The sequence below is a fragment of the Aquila chrysaetos genome, chromosome 10 (assembly GCF_900496995.4).
Source record: "Aquila chrysaetos chrysaetos chromosome 10, bAquChr1.4, whole genome shotgun sequence".
Lineage (NCBI taxonomy): Eukaryota > Metazoa > Chordata > Aves > Accipitriformes > Accipitridae > Aquila > Aquila chrysaetos.
In genome coordinates, this window is record NC_044013.1 from 11,239,447 (window position 1) to 11,255,629 (window position 16,183).

At 57.5% G+C, this 16,183-nt stretch overlaps 2 protein-coding genes across 13 annotated transcripts in view; both read right to left on the minus strand.

Annotated features, from left to right (window-relative positions):
* Positions 1–196: 196 nt before the first annotated feature.
* On the minus strand, positions 197–12,145 carry ABCF3 (ATP binding cassette subfamily F member 3). Of its 3 annotated transcripts, none has more exons than XM_030028502.2 (21): positions 11,975–12,144; positions 11,618–11,765; positions 11,455–11,534; positions 11,003–11,055; positions 9,097–9,194; positions 8,858–8,980; positions 8,308–8,574; positions 8,018–8,098; positions 7,410–7,469; positions 7,007–7,063; positions 6,776–6,798; positions 6,072–6,127; positions 5,723–5,923; positions 4,888–4,964; positions 4,599–4,643; positions 4,126–4,258; positions 3,423–3,511; positions 3,128–3,219; positions 2,383–2,515; positions 1,915–2,002; positions 197–1,171 (listed from the first exon to the last, which is right to left on the minus strand). In XM_030028502.2, exons 1-21 carry the CDS (start codon positions 12,045–12,047, stop codon positions 1,013–1,015), a joined length of 2,136 nt encoding a protein of 711 aa, XP_029884362.1. In that variant the 5' UTR covers positions 12,048–12,144; the 3' UTR covers positions 197–1,012. The 3 variants fall into 3 exon arrangements, with proteins under 3 accessions (XP_029884362.1, XP_029884361.1, XP_040982757.1); XM_030028501.2 differs by having other exon boundaries at positions 11,003–11,058; XM_041126823.1 differs by lacking the exon at positions 7,410–7,469 and having other exon boundaries at positions 11,003–11,058; positions 11,975–12,145.
* A 942-nt stretch (positions 12,146–13,087) lies between these two features.
* The window catches only part of AP2M1 (adaptor related protein complex 2 subunit mu 1), a 31,117-nt gene continuing 28,021 nt past the window's right edge, over positions 13,088–16,183 (minus strand). For all 10 annotated transcript variants that reach the window (XM_030027822.2, XM_030027819.2, XM_030027820.2 and 7 more), the window contains 3 exons: positions 14,809–14,906; positions 14,551–14,662; positions 13,088–14,208 (listed from right to left, as the gene is read on the minus strand). In XM_030027822.2, coding sequence (XP_029883682.1) covers positions 14,074–14,208; positions 14,551–14,662; positions 14,809–14,906 — 345 coding nt within the window. In that variant the 3' untranslated portion in view covers positions 13,088–14,073. The remainder of the gene's footprint in view (positions 14,209–14,550; positions 14,663–14,808; positions 14,907–16,183) is intronic.

Genomic DNA, 16,183 nt, shown 5'->3' on the forward strand with positions numbered 1-16,183 from the left:
GTGCCCCCAAGAAGCCCACACGACCCCCCCTCCCCAGGCACCAGCCTCCCCCCCACCCCTGAGGAGCCACTTAATTTGGGGAGACCCAACTAGAAACCATCTCCCCCCGAGCAGCCTTACGCTTAGGCACCAGAAGGACACCCCCCCCCCCCCCCCAAATTCAAGCCCCCCCCCCCAAGGAAAGGAGAGCGCTGCACCCACTGCGTCCTGGGTTTATTTACACTGCAACCTCTGCGCAGGCGGGCAGGGAGGGGTGCCGGGCAGCCCACCCCCGGGCAGCCCACCCAGGGCCGGTTTGAAAGGAAAGGCAGGCAGCGAGGTGAGGCAGCGGCGGCAGCAGCGTGGGGAAGGGAGCAGGGAGCTGGGCCCAGGCAGAGCCGGGCTCTGGCTCCCTCCGCACTAGGAATGCAAGCCCCTAGGCAGGACAGACCAAGCGAGCCCCAGTTTTCAGGGGCTGGGGGAAGAGGCAGGGGTTACTTTTAGCAGCAAAGGCCTCGTTTCCCTCCAGGGCGGCAGAGGGGATGGTGGCATGTGATGGAGCCCGACTAGTGTTCAGCCAGTTAAACCGAAAAAAAAAAAAAAAAGAAAAAAAAAAAAGGCAGAGGGGGAAGCAAAGGAACATGGAGAACAGCTCCTCTCCTGCCCTCCAGAGCACGGAGTTAAACCGGGGCGGGGGGGGGTGTCGGGACACGACACCCCCTTCCCTCCTCTCGGCAAAGCAGCAGCTCCAGGCACAGCCTTTCCAGTGGGCCCAGCGCCGGGCGCAGCCCCGGCCAGCAGCAGAGCCCCCCGCGTGCCCCCCGGCTACGCGCAGCACCGGGCTCCCGCTCCCTCGCTGTCCTTCCGCCCGGCCCCGGGAGGGGAGAGCAGTTCAGGTGGCAGTTTGATGGCATGGCTGACGGTCCATGCGGGCAGCAGCCTCCTCAGCGCTCTGCCAGGCACAGTTGGGATGGATGCCGAGGCGGCCGAGCTTCAAGCTCCAGCCCCCGGCGCAGTCCGGCTCCCGCCTCCCTTATAGGAAACCCTCCTTCCGGAACTGCTCCTTCAGGATGTCTCTGTACTGGTCGAAGCCACCCTCGATGCGGGTCACGGTGGCGTTCTCGCACACCCACAGCTCCTGGCACACCAGGCGGATGAAGCGCTCGTCGTGGGACACCAGAATTACACCACCCTGCCAATGCACAAGGGGGGAAAAAAAAGGGAACTCAGTGGAGCACAACCCCGGGCCCAGCGCTGGTGACGTGGAGATCCTGCGCCCCTGTCCAGCCTGTGCCCAGGACTTCAGGTTTCCATCCGCTCCAGGGAAAACTGAACAATATTCCCCTGGCAGGGACCTAATCCCAGCCTTTCCTTCCTTCGGGGGGACAGACCATGTACGGAGGAGGCATGTGCAGCAGTAAGGTATTTAGCCTCCCCTCCTGGAAGGCAAGTGCAGGGTTTGTTACAACTTCAAGGATGGAGATTCCAGGTGGAGTCAATGACAGTCAAAAGGTGGCTGGGCAAGGCCCCGAGCAACCTCAGTTAAGCTTGTCTTTCACAGGAAAACTGCCCCAACCTGAGAAACTATAAACCAGTGAGAACCAGGCTGATCGCAGCAGCCCCAAGGCAGGGCTGAGTGCCACATGCAGCACGTGAGAAGCCACAGGGTGTAGGTTACTGGTCAAGATGGGGGACAAGGTGCTCTCTGGCCTGCTGTTGCCTCTCTCAGCAACCCCTAGACAAAGCCAGCAAGTGAAACAAACCACCAGGACAGACGGCTAAGGCAGAAATGTGACTGACTTCCCAAATTCTGTCCTGGACTTGAAGTCACCACTGGTATTTGACCACCCACCTCTGGCGATGATACCAAGTAACCGGAGCTGGAGGCTGCAGGAAGCGTTAGAAAAATGGGAGATCTTGTTGAGGGAACCTTACCCGGAACTTATTCAGTGCCTTTGCCAGTGCCTCGATGGTCTCCATGTCCAGGTGATTTGTCGGCTCATCCAGGATATAGAAGTTTGGACTGGAAGAGACGACAGCTCTGAGCATGCACTGGAACGGGCCCGGGCTGTGTCTACACCCCGTCCTACTGCAGCAACATCCAACAGGCTGCTGCTTTAGCCACTTAGAGCCACAGCCGTCGGCATGTGCCTGGCCCCAAGATCAGCGTCACCCAGCTCCAGGGACACCTCTCATCCCGGTGAGCCCAAAGCAGTAGGAGAATGCCACCTGCCTCCTTCCACACAGTCCCCCCCAGGATGACAACCTCCCTCCCCACAAAAGTCCCAAGGACAAGGCTTCAGTGGGGCAGCAGAAAGTCCCTGGGTGCCCGCCTTCCTCCCGGTGAAGCAGGCTCCAGGGATGGAGCCATGCAAAAATTAACAGCATCTGGGAGAAAATTACCAGGACATAGTCATCTGGGCAAAGGCCACACGACTCTTCTGACCTCCAGACAGGCTGGCCACGGGACGCACGGCCAGCTCTCCCGAGATGCCGTAGCTCCCCAGCTGATGCCGGTACTCCTCCTCCGTCTTCCCTGCAGGAGCGTGTCACAACACAGCTATGGCAGACCCAGCGTGACACAGGGCCCTCGGCACCGTGAGTTCGGTGGGCGCCGTGACTGGGCAGCCTGTGCCAGACCAGCACGGTGTGGGAGGAATTCAGCAGCCGCTTCCAGGTAATTGCCTCCCAAGCAGGGGGTTTGCGGGGAAAATCTGACTGACACAATCAGGACAGGACAGTGGCTGCAGGGCTGGTGACTGACTCCAGAAGTGACGCTGCCCCCAATTCCCTGTCACCGCGTCACGTAATGTCAAGTGGTAGAGAAGGGAGCCAGAGGTTTTGGCAGCTGGGAAAAGGGGAGCTGGTGCTCGTTCTGTGCCCAGCAGGAAAGTGGGTCATCTGCCCCCAAAACCCGGCCACAGTGGAGCAGCAGCCTGAGGTCTGCAGCCTGCCAGCTACCCCTGCTTCTCATAGCTGGTGTCCTGAACTTGGCTGGACGTGGGGAGTTAAACCAGAGCAGGCAGTGTCCCTTAAGCACCGACACGACAGAGCCTTCTGCCCAGGGCCACGGAACAAGTCAATGGTGCTCCATGCATGGCAAAGGAGACCTCAATCGCCCTGATCTCCTGGGATCTCCAAAACTCACCTGGGAACTTTCTTGCCAGTAACTCTACAGCACTGATGTTCAAGTCCAGTTGATCCACGTGGTGCTGGCTGAAATAACCGATCTTGAGGTTTCTGCAGAACAAGAAGAGAGATCGGGAGCTGGTACCAGGCCCTGCAACCACGGCGCTTGCAGCTGCAGCTTCAGGAAGGGGGGCATATGCGTGGTTCTGCAGGACCCATCCCCGTCACTCGGGCAGCCATCACTCCAAAGCACAGCCCAGAAGCCCTCCAGCTGCACCATTCCTCCCAGTCCCCCAGCCCTTCCTACCAGGTACCTGTGAGCATGTCTGATCCCTCTGACGGGTGCCAGCTCCCCCATTAAGATCTTTAGCATGGTCGACTTGCCAGCTCCGTTTTCCCCAACCTAGAGAAGCAGCAGCAGCATTGGAGAACGTGAAACCCATGAAGGTACTTCGGAGCAGGGGGGCAGTGATCAGGGAATTTCTGTTCTCTTGGATGATCACGCAGCGGACGGGGCAGGTTGAGAGTCTTACCAGTGAGTACAGCTACCTGGAAGCTGCATTTCTATCACTGACAAGCAGCACAGGCAGAATGCTAGATGTTCCCTCCCCAATCCCCGAGCCTAAGGACTACTGGGTCCCAGCCTCATTGCGAGCATGTAAGAGTCTCTCTGCTGCCCCATCCAATGTAGCAGAAGCCCCCACTACACACTGCTGCTGTCAGCTAACAGGGAGTTACAGAGAAGACGGACCCAGTCTCTTAGAGGCGCCCGGGTGAAAGGGTGATGGACAACAGGCATAAGTCACAAATTCTAACTGGTATTAGGAAAAATGTTCCAATGTTCCTCAAAATGAGGATGATCAAATGCTGCAATGGGACCCAGAGGAATGGGACAAATAGCCCTTCCTGGAGATATCCAGAATTCAACTTGACAAGGACCTGAGCAACCTGACCTAATATCAAAGCTGGCCCTCCCAAGGCCCCTCATAGCCACCGCTACTCTGCAATCCCACATACCACACAGATGCGGGACTCCAGGTCAGCAGAGACGGAGAGGGAACGAAAGATGTAGTGACTTGGGTCGTAATAGAAGTCTACTTCGTCTAGCTGCAGAATTGGGGGGGAGAACTTCTCAAAGCCATCAGGGAACCTGGGAAGGCAGGAAGAGGTGAGAGATGCCCAGGAACTTCAAAGACCCTGCTCCCAGCACCCCCCCCGAGACAACCTCTGCAACCACCCAGGTGGCAAGGGGGGCTCCCTACCATGCAGGGCCTCTGGGAAGGATGGTCACAAGAAGGGGACACTGATCTGCAGCCTTGTCCCCAGGAGGGAACCCAGCCTGAACACAGGGGCCTGTCTGGGCTCCTTGTCAGAGTAAGGCTGGCCCTCAGGAAGGGGGGGTTGTTCCACAGCTGGGACAGGACCCAGGAGGAGCTCACGTCAGAAACGGAGCCAGGCGCCCTCCAAGCAAGGGCTCAGGGGACACTTACTTCATGATCACCTCAGACTCCTTGTCCACAGGTTTCAGCTCTGGCCTGCAAGGAGAGGAGACACGTAACCAAGGTGCCTTGCACTGGGGGTCTGATCCCACACCAGAAGCCCAGAGAGAGTCTTCAGCTCTGTGACACCTCATCCTAGCCAAAGCCTCTGGACTAGAGAGAACAGAGCACCCAACACCCAAAGCACCCCCCTATCTCCCAGGCACCCTGGGAACCTCTGTTTCTTCCCATGAGCGCTGCCCCTTCCCCACCTCCAGAGAGGAGCAGGACAGGCACTCACAGCTTCTCCAACAGCTTGAGCTTGCTCTGCACTTGGGATGCCCGGTTGGCGTTGTAGCGAAAGCGGTCGATGAAAACCTACAAGAGAGAAAAGCATCAGAGAGCCCTAGGTCCCCTTCAGTCCCAGCCACTCCACTCTGCTGCCAAACCTCCTGCAACAATACAGCCACATTGTCGTGGTTTAACCCCAGCCAGCAACTAAGCACCATGCAGCCGCTCACTCACTTCCCCCCCGCCCCACCCAGTGGGATGGGGGAGAAAATCAGGAAAACAAGTAAAACTCGTGGGTTGAGATAAGAACGGTTTAATAGAACAGAAAAGAAGAAACTAATAATGATAACACTAATAAAATGACAACAGTAATAATAAAAGGATTGGAATATACAAATGATGCACAGTGCAATTAATCACCACCCCCCGATCGATGGCCAGTTAGTCCCCGAGCGGCGATCCCCCCACCCCCACTCCCCCCAGTTTATATACTAGACATGACGTCACATGGTATGGAATACCCCTTTGGCCAGTTTGGGTCAGCTGCCCTGGCTGTGTCCTCTCCCAACTTCTTGTGCCCCTCCAGCCTTCTTGCCGGCTGGGCATGAGAAGCTGAAAAATCCTTGACTTTAGACTAAACACTATTAGCAACAACTGTAAACATCAGTGTGTTATCAACATTCTTCTCATACCTAACTCAAAAACATAGCACTGTACCAGCTACTAGGAAGACAATTAACTCTATCCCAGCTGAAACCAGGACACACATCCACAGGTCTAGAAACATGGAGAAAGGGACACGGCTGGGAGGAGAGTGCCCCAGCAGTACTGGCTTCTCCCAGTACCTGGATGTGCTCACGGTACTGCTGCTGGGCTTCGTACTCTCGCTGCTGGTTCTTCAGCCGCTCCTCCTTGATCTTCATGAAGTTCTCAAAGTCCCCGCGGTACGTGTCCAGCCGCTGCGAGTGCAGGTGGATGATGTCCGTGGCCACCGCGTTCAGGAAGTTCCTGTCATGGGACACCACGAGGATGGTCGACTGCCAGGTCTGGAGGAGACAGCGAGAGGGAGGCCTGAGCATCATCAAGCCAGAGTGCAGGGCTTAGCCCCACCACCCAGCGAGGTGAGACACCAGCCTGGAGGACGTCTCCATCCCTTGCCCTCACTCTGTCTCGGGGCCTCCCGCCACCCCCTACCTGCAGGTAGGTCTCCAGCCACAAAATGGCCCTCACGTCCAGCATGTTCGTTGGCTCTGAGGGAAGGGAAAGAGGCACTGAGGTCAGGAGGGATGAGGATGGCTGGATTATGCTTTTTTACACAGGAAAGGCTAGCGATCAGTGTTGTGGAGGAAGAGACCCTGCGTGGGGACCTTCCTCCCCCAGCTCACGGGACTCACACATGTAGGGTGTGATGGGGTATGGGCACAGGGGTCCAAGGCTCAGCCAGAGACGCTCCCCCCACTCCATACTGCTACCCAGACCCTGACGCCCAGCAGCAGCATCTCGCCCAGACCCTCCACCCAGGGTGGGCACCTCCTAGCCCCGGGGTCACCCCTGTGGTGAAGGGACTCCCCCCAGTGCGGGCTGGTAGCCAGGGTGCATCACGGGGACAGGCGAGGGAAAGGGAGTGCTTGGGGCAGGATGACACGCAGACCACCCGGCTGGGGCACGGGGCAGAGCTCTGCTGAGCGCAGCAAAAGCGGCCGCCCAAGCAGACTTCCCCACATCACCACCAGCTCTGCCCACCGTGCCAGGGGAGCACCGACAGCCCCGCCACTCCAGCCCCGTCACACAGGGCTATTTTGAGCAGGCAGCTAAAGGCCACGGCACGTTCCCAAGCCCAGCAAGGGCACAGGCAGGCCCAGCAGTGGTGTCAAAGGGGACTCGTAGTATCAACTTACCATCCAGCAGAAGGAGATCTGGCCTAGGAAAAACAAGACATGGGTATCAAAAGCAAAAAGAGCACAGGGTCAGTGCAGAGTGCATTTCATCACACGCACAGAGCTGTGATGTCTCCAACCCTTCCCAACCCCAGAAACTCAGTAGAAAGGACCCCTAGGCAGCACCCCTGCACCTCGCAGCACAGACGGCAAGGAGGGTTAACCCCATAGCATGAAGGTCTGGACACCAACCTGGCAAACAGGGCTCTGGCTAAGGCCAGTCTCATTCTCCAGCCTCCGGAAAACTCTCTGAGGAGAGAAGAGGTTGCAGAGAGGGTTTACTGTTTAACGCAGAGCAACTCTGTGTTTGCCTGTCTGCCAGGCTCCCCGCTCCCCTGTGGCCCTTTCGGCTCTGCTGTCACCCAGAGACAGCTTGTCCTTGCAGAGATCTCGGGCACAGCACAAGATCTGTGGTCCAGCAGGCAGGTGGCTTGGCACCCCCAGGGCAGGAGGCCACATCAGATGGGCAGGAATAGCCGACTGCTCTCCCACAGTGCTTCCTTCCCTTACAGCCACAGCAGTGCCTGGGGGCTCGCTAGGAACAACACCTCCCCAGACCCATTCCTGTCTCGATGCCCAGGGCTTGGCAACTTACTTGGTTGTCTGTTGCTGCATCTTTGCATTAAAGCCCAGCCCAGCGAGAATGACGGACGCCCTGGGAAAAAGGGGAGAGAACTGGAATCCAGCTACAGCATCCAACGGCAGAGCACAGTCTGAGGTCTCGGACCCATGGCCATCAAGGGGACTCTGCTGCACGGTTTAAAGCCATTCTGGTGCAGGAAAACTTCCTGCACACCCAAGAGCAGCACTTGGCTGGGAAATGCAGCCCAGCAGGGCAAAGCATCCACATGAACTCCCAGGAGATTTGCAAGAAGTTTTCAGCTCTTTAGACAGGAAGAGAGTCACTACCACCAACATCCCAGAAATGTTCCCCAGACACCAGGAACCTAGGGAGGTCCGAGAGGAGCAGCAGCAACAATGCAAGCCATTTGGGGCAAAAAAAATCCCTCCAGCTTCGTGGGGAAGCTCGACTACTCCTAACCCAGCAGAGCTTGACAGAAGAAGAGACAAGAAGAGCAGTAGGGAGAGGCCCCTGTCCCCACATGGTGGATCCCAGCGCCACAGCATCACACTTCCATGCCCCAAACCACTGCCCAGCTCTGGCCATGACAACGGATAGCGGTGCCTACAGGGCTGTCTCACCTCGCTGGGGCCTTGTCTGCCTCAATCTCCTCCAGCTTTGCGTAGATCTCCGACAGCCTGGCACCTTCTGTCCCTTCTCCCCTGGGGCAGGACAAAGAGGAGTGTGTGGGACTGACCAGGGTGAGGGTTTGAGCGCTAAGGGAGGAGGCTGATCTCCCCAAGCAGGACTAAGGTGGGCAAGATGCAGCCCAGCCTTGCCGGAGCCCTTCATTTGAAGGGAGAGACCTCAGAACAAGACCTTGTGGTCAAGAGGCCATAGAAGGGCTGGAAACCCAGTAGCAACATCTCACCTGCCGGCATTAACCTTAGCCGTCAGATTCCTCTCCTCCCGCAGCAGGCTCTCACGAGTAGTGTCGCACTCCAGCACACTCTGCAGCGCCGGCGTCTCGTCCCCTGCCACCTCCTGCTCCACGTGGAGGATGCTGATGTGCGAGGGGATGCGCAGGCTCCGGCTGGCGATCATCTTCAGCAGCGTGGTCTTCCCCAGCCCGTTCCTGCCCACCAGTCCGTAGCGCCGTCCAAACGCCAGGTTCAGGTCTGCTCCCGCCAGTAGGACACTAAAGCAAGAGACCAGGCAGGCAGGCAGGTACCCAGTCAGACTGCCCCATGGAGAGGGAGAAAACCAGCAGCCACCTGCCCCCAGCATATTTCAGGCTGTGCTGGAGCCAAGCAACCATTACAGACTTCTCCTGCCCAAAGCCAACAGGGTCACGTGCCCACCTCGCTTTCTGATCTTTCCCATACCCTCTGTAATTTCTCAACCACTCTCCAATCCAGTCTCAATCCCCCATGGTCCAAAACCTCAGCCAGAATCTGTCCCACCTCCCAACCTGCACTCACCGCTCACCGAAGGACACATCGAAGTTCTCGATGCGCACATCATACGACTTGTTCTTGCCTGATGACTCCATGCGAGTCTCCTTCTTGCTGGCAGCTTGGCTGGCAGACGCCTCCTCAAGAACCCTGCGGGCAGGCAGAAGACAGAGAAGGGGGCTCAACAGGAAAGCTCCGGTACAGCCAGATCCCAGCCAAGCTCAGCAGAACAGGATGGGGATCTTCGAGGCACCCTCCATACTCACAGAGGGCCAGATGACTTCAGGGAATCCCGCTCCATCCTCTTGTCCTGCTTGGCTTTCAGCCTGGCTTCCGCCTTCTCCAGTTTCTTGGCATTCACCATCTGGGGCACGAAACAGAGAGTTTAAAGAAGAGAGAGCATCTTCAGCAAAAGCCCCAAAAGCCCAACACCAGGAGAAAAGAGCTCAATCAACCCCTCATGCCTGGAAGGAAGGGAGGGAGGGAGGGCAGGAGGGAGGTAGGACAGAGGAACTGGGACAGATTCAAGCACATTTTGAGGAAGCTAATCAGGCCAGGAAGTCACTTCAGGAATGAAGTCCTAAATCAACTGCTCATACACAACAGTTTGCCTCAGCAAGGCAAAGGGTTTGGCTGACCCTAATGCACAGCCAGTTTTTGTAGTTCCAGGGACCGGGGTCAGCCAAGTCACTTCATCAGCAGCAACCCGGTATCCCAGTGCCTCCTCCGCTACACCCTGCGCCCACCCTTGCTCTGAACCATGAGGCGTTTCCCTTCCCGACACGTTAAACTTTAGCCAGTTTGGAACAAACTCAGCTTACGCAGTGGATCAATCACGACAGAGACAAAAAGCATTTAATTAAACCTGAAGGCAAGAAGGAGCCAAGCATTTTAACCTGGCCTCTGGTCTTGGCCAGGCTCTCAGCCCACTCCAGCTTATTCCTGCGTCAAGTCAAATATTTGTGGCTGACCAAGAACACTCCTAGATATTTCTAGGCAACTCTGCAGCCACCGAAGCATGTTACAGACCTGCATGTTAGACTGAAGAGTGTCTTGTTACTGGAGCTGTGACCCTGTACCTACAGACAGATTGAGTCACTCTGTAAACTATAACGAGCTCCCTGAATCTCCCAGTAAGACATGTCCTCCAAAACCTGAGAGGCCTCCTGAGGCCTTCTCTGAACCGTCTCCAATTTTTCTGAAGATCCTTTTTGAGTTGTGGACACGAGAGCCAGAGAGTGAACCCAGCAGCAACAACTCTGGTGCCAAAACCAGCAACAGCTGCCAGCTTTCACTTAAGACTCCCATTCAGACACGTGGGGATCACATTAGGTCTCAGCCTCCAAGCGAGGGGTTCTCGTCCTCAACACGTTACCCCACGAAAGTAGAGCTCTGTAAGACACCAGCCTGATAGAGTGACTGCCCACCCTGTACAGCTACCGCCATCCTTGCTTTGCAGATGCACAACCGCACCTCACCCGTATTCAAACTCTGGCATATCCAACACAGAGGGCAAGCCAGGTCGCTCCTGAGCAGCCACACATTTCATTGGTAAAGATGTTCCCATTTCCTCCGGGTCACGGAGCATAACTGCTTCCCAACTTCCCTGCTCCTGCTCTTATCTCTCAAACCATGACAATCCACAGCCATTTCTAAAGCTGGGCTTACGACCTCCCCGCAGCAGCTCTCTGGAAAACAGCTGCTCCCTGCTAACTCCCCACCTGTAACATTCCCGCATCTAACCATTAGCCAGGATTTTCTCTCTCATTGAATATGGCACGATGTCATCCCGGTACATCCTATTTTCTCAAAGGTCTTGCTGTAGAAGCCAAAGGTCCTCGTGAAAGTCAGAGAAGCTGCGCTCTGAGCACCACCACTGCCTCAACCACGCTTTGAAGTTCATCGAGAAATGACAGGAAAATAGATCTTGTCAAATTAATAAGCCGTTAACTCCTGTTGAGCCTCTTTACCAGACCAAGGTCAAGAGTTTCCCAAATTACAGTGAACCTGACAAGGAGGAGCTTGCTCTGTCCCTAACCAGGACGGCTGCCTGTCCCAGCTACTCTCCGAGGCTGAGGTGACCGGAGCAGGGCAGGGCACCCGCAGCCCCACACATTAGTTGCTCCCACCGGGTCTGCCAGCTTACGAACGAGGGCACGGCCCCCCACTTACCGAGGTCTGGCCTCTCTTCAGCAACAGCCCCGGCAGCAGGTCCACGCTGGCATCTGCTGCAACGAGACGGTTGGGTTGGTGAGCAGGTGCTCCAGGGAGGCTCCACAAAGCGCCGCCTTAACGGCTGCCCACGACCAGACACGACCGTTCCCTCTCCCAGCAGGACGAGGGGACCGAAGGGTGGCTCCTCTCCCGCCACCCCAGCTTACCCTGCCGGCAGCCGGGTGCTGCCGGCCCCGGCTCAGCAGCGGGAAGAGAAGCGTGTGTGGGGGTGTGGGGGTGTGTGTGCACCCGTGCGGGGGAGCCCGAGGCGGCCGCGGGCGGGGGGAACCGCTCCCCGAGGTCAGATGCCCGCACACTCAACGCCCCGAGCCCGTCCCCGCCGCCGGCACCCTGGTGAGAGAGGGCGGGAGCCGCGGGGGTGACACGCGTGGCTGGGGGTCCCCACTCACCGTATCCATCGGTGATCTGGGAGAGCTGGATGGGGGCGTCCAGCAGCACCTGGCTGCAGCGCTGGGCCCGGCCCTCGTCCCTGCGAGAGGAGGAGGAGGAGGGCGGTGAGGAGGAGGAGGGCGGTGAGGAGGGTGCGAGGGCGGGGGCCGGGGCGACCCTTACAGCTGCAGGGTGTTGAAGAGGCGCTGGCAGATCTCCCGGATGGCGCCGTCGTCCTTGGCGTCCCGCGACACCTCCCGCAGCAGCTCCCCCACCGCCTCCACCAGCTCGTCCACCGACTCGAAGTCCGCCCCGCTGCCGTGCAGGATCCCTGCGGGCACACGGCGACGGCGCTGTCGCGACGGCCGGCCGCGTGTCGCGACGCGGCCGACAGGTGGCAGCCGCCCGCTCGCCCTCCCCCGCCCCTCCCCGGCCGGCCTGTCGCGACTACGGGCGCGGCCGCCTGTCGCGACAGCGGGGAGGTGTCGCGACACGCGGCGGGGCGGGAGGCCGAGCCGCGGGGAGGCGGGCGCCGCTCACCCGTCACGTAAGCGAAGACCTCGCCGTCCAGGTCGGGGAACTCGCTGCGGAGGATGTCGGCGCAGGACGCCATGGCGGAGCCGGAGCCGGAGCCGGAGCGGGGCCCGGCCGCGGCGCGGCCCGGTGCCGCCGCACGGAGCCCGGCACCGCGGCAGAGGCGGAAGGGACGGCGCGCGCGCGGGGGCCGCCGGGAAGGAGGCGGGCGGCCGCCATGCGCGCGGGGGCCGCCGGGAAGTGGAGTCTGGGGCGGGGCGGGGCGAGCCCGCCGGCACGTGCGGCCGCCCGCTACCGGGGCCGGGGCCACCGCGGGCGGGGAGCGCAGCCCCCCGGCACCCAGCGGGCGGGCGAGGTGGCCCGGGGCCGGCCTTCCCCGCAGCGTGGGCTCGCTCTCAGAACAGCCGGCTCCTGCCGCCGCACAGCGGAGGAGGGCGGGTGAGGCGTCGGGGCTGGGTTTCCCCATCCCTCCTTTTAAAGAAGCAAAATAAGAGTTTCGGCTCTCCAACCACCGTCACTACACGGTGGTTGGGTGGTGGGGTTTTTTTCTGTCAAGGGACTCGGAATAAGCCAGCCGGGGCTGTGTCCGCGCTCAGCACAGCCCTCTGCTCTCGGAGTGCGGGCAGCGGGCCTTGAGCCAAGGGCCACTCACAGCTGCTGCAGCAGTCGCTTGTGCCTTCAGGGACCAGTCCCAGCACCTTCCTTGGCCCCAGCCTCCAAAGGCCAAGCCAAAAGGGAAAAAAAACTTTTTTTTTTTTTTTTTTCCTCTCTCCATCAGCTGCTTCACAAGGAAAAGCCACCAAGGTTCACTTAGTTCACAAGGCTCACTTCAGAGGAGCCAGGCTGGCAGAAGGCTGGACGGGGTAGCCCAGCTGCAGGTTTTGGTGAGCCAGCCCCAGGGGGAATGCCCAGAGCACCCTCCTTTCCCCAGGGAGCTGCAGCTGGAATCCAGCAGTGGCGCTGCAGGAAACAAAAACATTGTCCTTTTTACCTACTAACACCCAGGCAGCCCAGGGCTGGGGAAACAACAAAAGCAAGCGGAAGGCACACTGGCACAGGCCCAGAGCACGGCCCAGGCTCTTGCACCGCAAGTCCCCAAGAGCAGCACAGGTAGCCTTCTCCATTCTACATACTTTATTAGATTCAGAGCTGGACAAATCACAAAGTGTACAAAATGGAGACCACACTACCAGAAGCAGGATTGTGGGTAGCAGCAGCATTCCTATGGCCCAGAAGCATTTGGTAGAATTGTGGAGAGGGCAGGCTGGGGCGGGGGGCTCTTACCACCAGCTGCATTTTAGATTCCCCAAGGACAGACCCTGTTCACATCCTGACAGAGCTCAGCTGACCCCGCACTCCCTGGGACAGAGGGGCCACGTTTCCCATTTGTCTGGAAAGGACAGACTGGCTCGAGCCAGCAGTGGGTGGGGGTAAGTGCTCTAAGGACCTGAAATGCTGTGCCACCCACATACACACCAGTAAGAGCCTAAACCCTCATCCTTTTTGGTCACAAACCTTCCCACGGCAGGACTCTATACTGATGACTTTGCAAGAAATATAAGCTGGTGGTGAGATCTGGCGAGCCCACCATCTCCTCTGGGGGAGGCCCGACAAACTCACCACCCCAGGCATCTCGGACTGGCCAGCAACATCTACCACAACAGCAATAGCTAGTACAGAAGCCAGGGTAACTTCAACTCAGATTTGTCCAGTCTATGTTTAGGTCTATTCTACGAGTACATATGCACAAGAACTTCAAAAATACTAGGATATGATGCAAGTAGTGAGACACCAACAGAAGAGGAGTTTAATGGTGGACGTTCCCTAGAAAGATCACAAGAGGATGGGAGTTAGACTAGCCCTTCCTCACCCTGGGACGGGGAGCAGGAGGCTGACTGCACCCCTGCGCACGACTGGGTTCTGAACTTCAGCTGCAGCATGGGTGGTAACTGAGCACGGGCAGGCGAGTTCGCTCCCAAGGTGAGCCACAGGGTCTTTCAATCTGCGTAGAGGGGGCCAGGCAGATGTTTTCTCTGAATGTAGTTGAAGACTGAGGAGAGGCGGAGGATGGCTTGGAGAAGAGGGAGCCCGCCAGCCTGCTGGGGCTAGCATCTGGTCTCGTAGATCCCGCTCCTGCCGATGTACCTCACCCATTTTATCACATCATGGTCACTGTAGTTCAGCTTTGGCTCAAAGACTTTCAGGTAGCGCACCTTCAGCCCAGAGGGCGCAAACGGGACCTATTGAGAAGGGGAAAGGCAGAGAGCATTGGAACAGAGGGGTAAGACGCTCTCCATACAAAAATGCCACAGGACCCCTGGGCTATGTATCTAGAAATGGACACCAAGAGCCACTGCTCCCTTCTCTACTCCCTGCACACGCAGTGACAGACTCTAGTGGCTTTAAGGGCAATTTTCTTCCATTAGCTTTGCCACCTGGCTGGCCTCGTGTTAGGAAGAGCCACATGTGAGCTTGGGACAGGGAGCACTCAAACCTGTGCAATTCCCATGAGGGCAGAAGGGACTGGACTGACAAAGCTTCTCTAAGGTTAGCTGCACCCTGGAAGGCAGGCTGGGACTCACCTCAAAGTTCATGGAGATTGGGGGCCGAGCCCACTTCTTCTTGTCATTGGTGGGCAGCAGTTCAATCTCCGCACTGATCTGGGATTCCTTCATTCCAGCCATACGTTTTATCCTATCAGAGAAAGCCCAGAAGTGAGAAGGTGCCCGAGTTTATTCTCCCCCTCACTACACATGCTCAGGACAGACAGGAGCACTAAATGGACTCTGCCTCCCCAAGCCCTGCCCCTGCAGCACCCCAGACCCAACACGCTCACTTACTTCCAGACAATGGCATTCTCACTGGCCTTATACTTTGCCTTCCCTTTCATACAGATGACTTGCACTCCACTGGTATTGAGGGGCGTTGGGATCCGGACCTGGAAAGCAGAGTCTGGTGAGCAGGGGTGAGGAGACTGCAGCCTGGGCACTCTGTGCAGTCTTAGGGGAAGACCACCTGTCCTGGACCCCTTGGCCTTCTCTCTCCCATCTCAGGGCCCAGAGAACATCAGCTACCACAAGGCATCCCAGTGTCCTGGTTTTGGCTGGGATAGAGTTAATTTTCTTTCTAGTAGCTGGTATACTGTTACATCTTGGATTTAGTATGAGAAGAATGTTGATAACACACTGATGTTTTCAGTTGTTGCTAAGTAATGTTCAGATTAAGTCAAGGATTTTTCAGCTTCTGATGCCCAGCCAGCCAGAAGGCTGGAGGGGCACAAGAAGTTGGGACGGGACACAGCCAGGGCAGCTGACCCAAACTGTCCAAAGGGGTGTTCCATACCATGTGACATCATGCCCAGTATGTAAACTGGGGGGGAGTTGGTCGGGAGGCGGGGCGCGGGAATTGCTGCTCAGGAACTAACTGGGCATTGGTCAGCAAGTGGTAAGCAACTGCATTGTGCATCACTTTTGTATGTTCCAATTCTTTATTATTGTCATCTTATTATTGTTATCATCATTATTATTTTCCTCCTTCCTGTTCTATTAAACTGTTCTTGTCTCAACCCACAAGGTTTACTCCCCGCCCCCCCCGTTCTCTCCCCCATCCCACTGAGGGGGGAGAAAGTGAGTGAGCAGCTGCATGGTGCTTAGTTGCTGAGTGGGGTTAAACCATGACAGCTAGCTCTCCAGTTTCTTGCTTTGAAGTAAAGGTTCAAACACATTTTCAGAATCCACAACAGTCAGTGAGGAACAGGGCAGAGCCCTCCAGTTCAGGCTGCAGGAAACCTGGCTAGTGTCAGGCAGACGAGCTCAGGAAGGATGCCAGGATGGCCAGGGAGGACTGGTTGCACCAGGCTCTGGTCAGCCTAGCTTTGCAGCAGTAAGCCTTTCCCAGAAGGGGACTAAGCTGCAAAGCCACCCTTTGCCTGTCTTACACAGCTCATAGCCTGCTGCCTGTCTGACGTACCATCAGATCATGCAGACAGAAGAACGTGAACTTTTCACAGTGGCCAAGACATTAAGCGAACAGTTGCTGCAGGGAATAATGAGGCCTCTGCCAAGGTGGCTGTGCAACTGAAAACAAAATCCACCTCCCTACTCTACAGCAGTTCCCTACCAAGCACAGCAGCACCGCACATCCATGGGGCATTGTTCGCTCTTTTAGTCCTGCACAAGCTTGAGGACTGATCTGTGAGGACTCTGCAGCAGGGGA

What these genes read in the sequence shown, in the direction of transcription:
- ABCF3 (XM_030028501.2), bottom strand. Translation starts at nt 12,047, where the DNA reads ATGGCGTCCTGCGCCGACATCCTCCGCAGCGAGTTCCCCGACCTGGAC. An exon ending in AGTACCGTGAGCACATCCAG is followed by an intron (nt 4,965 to 5,722) that starts GTACTGGGAGAA and finishes TCTCTCTTGTAG; the next exon opens with GTTTTCATCGACCGCTTTCG. An exon ending in TGGAGTCCCGCATCTGTGTG is followed by an intron (nt 3,512 to 4,125) that starts GTATGTGGGATT and finishes CTGCTTCTCTAG; the next exon opens with GTTGGGGAAAACGGAGCTGG.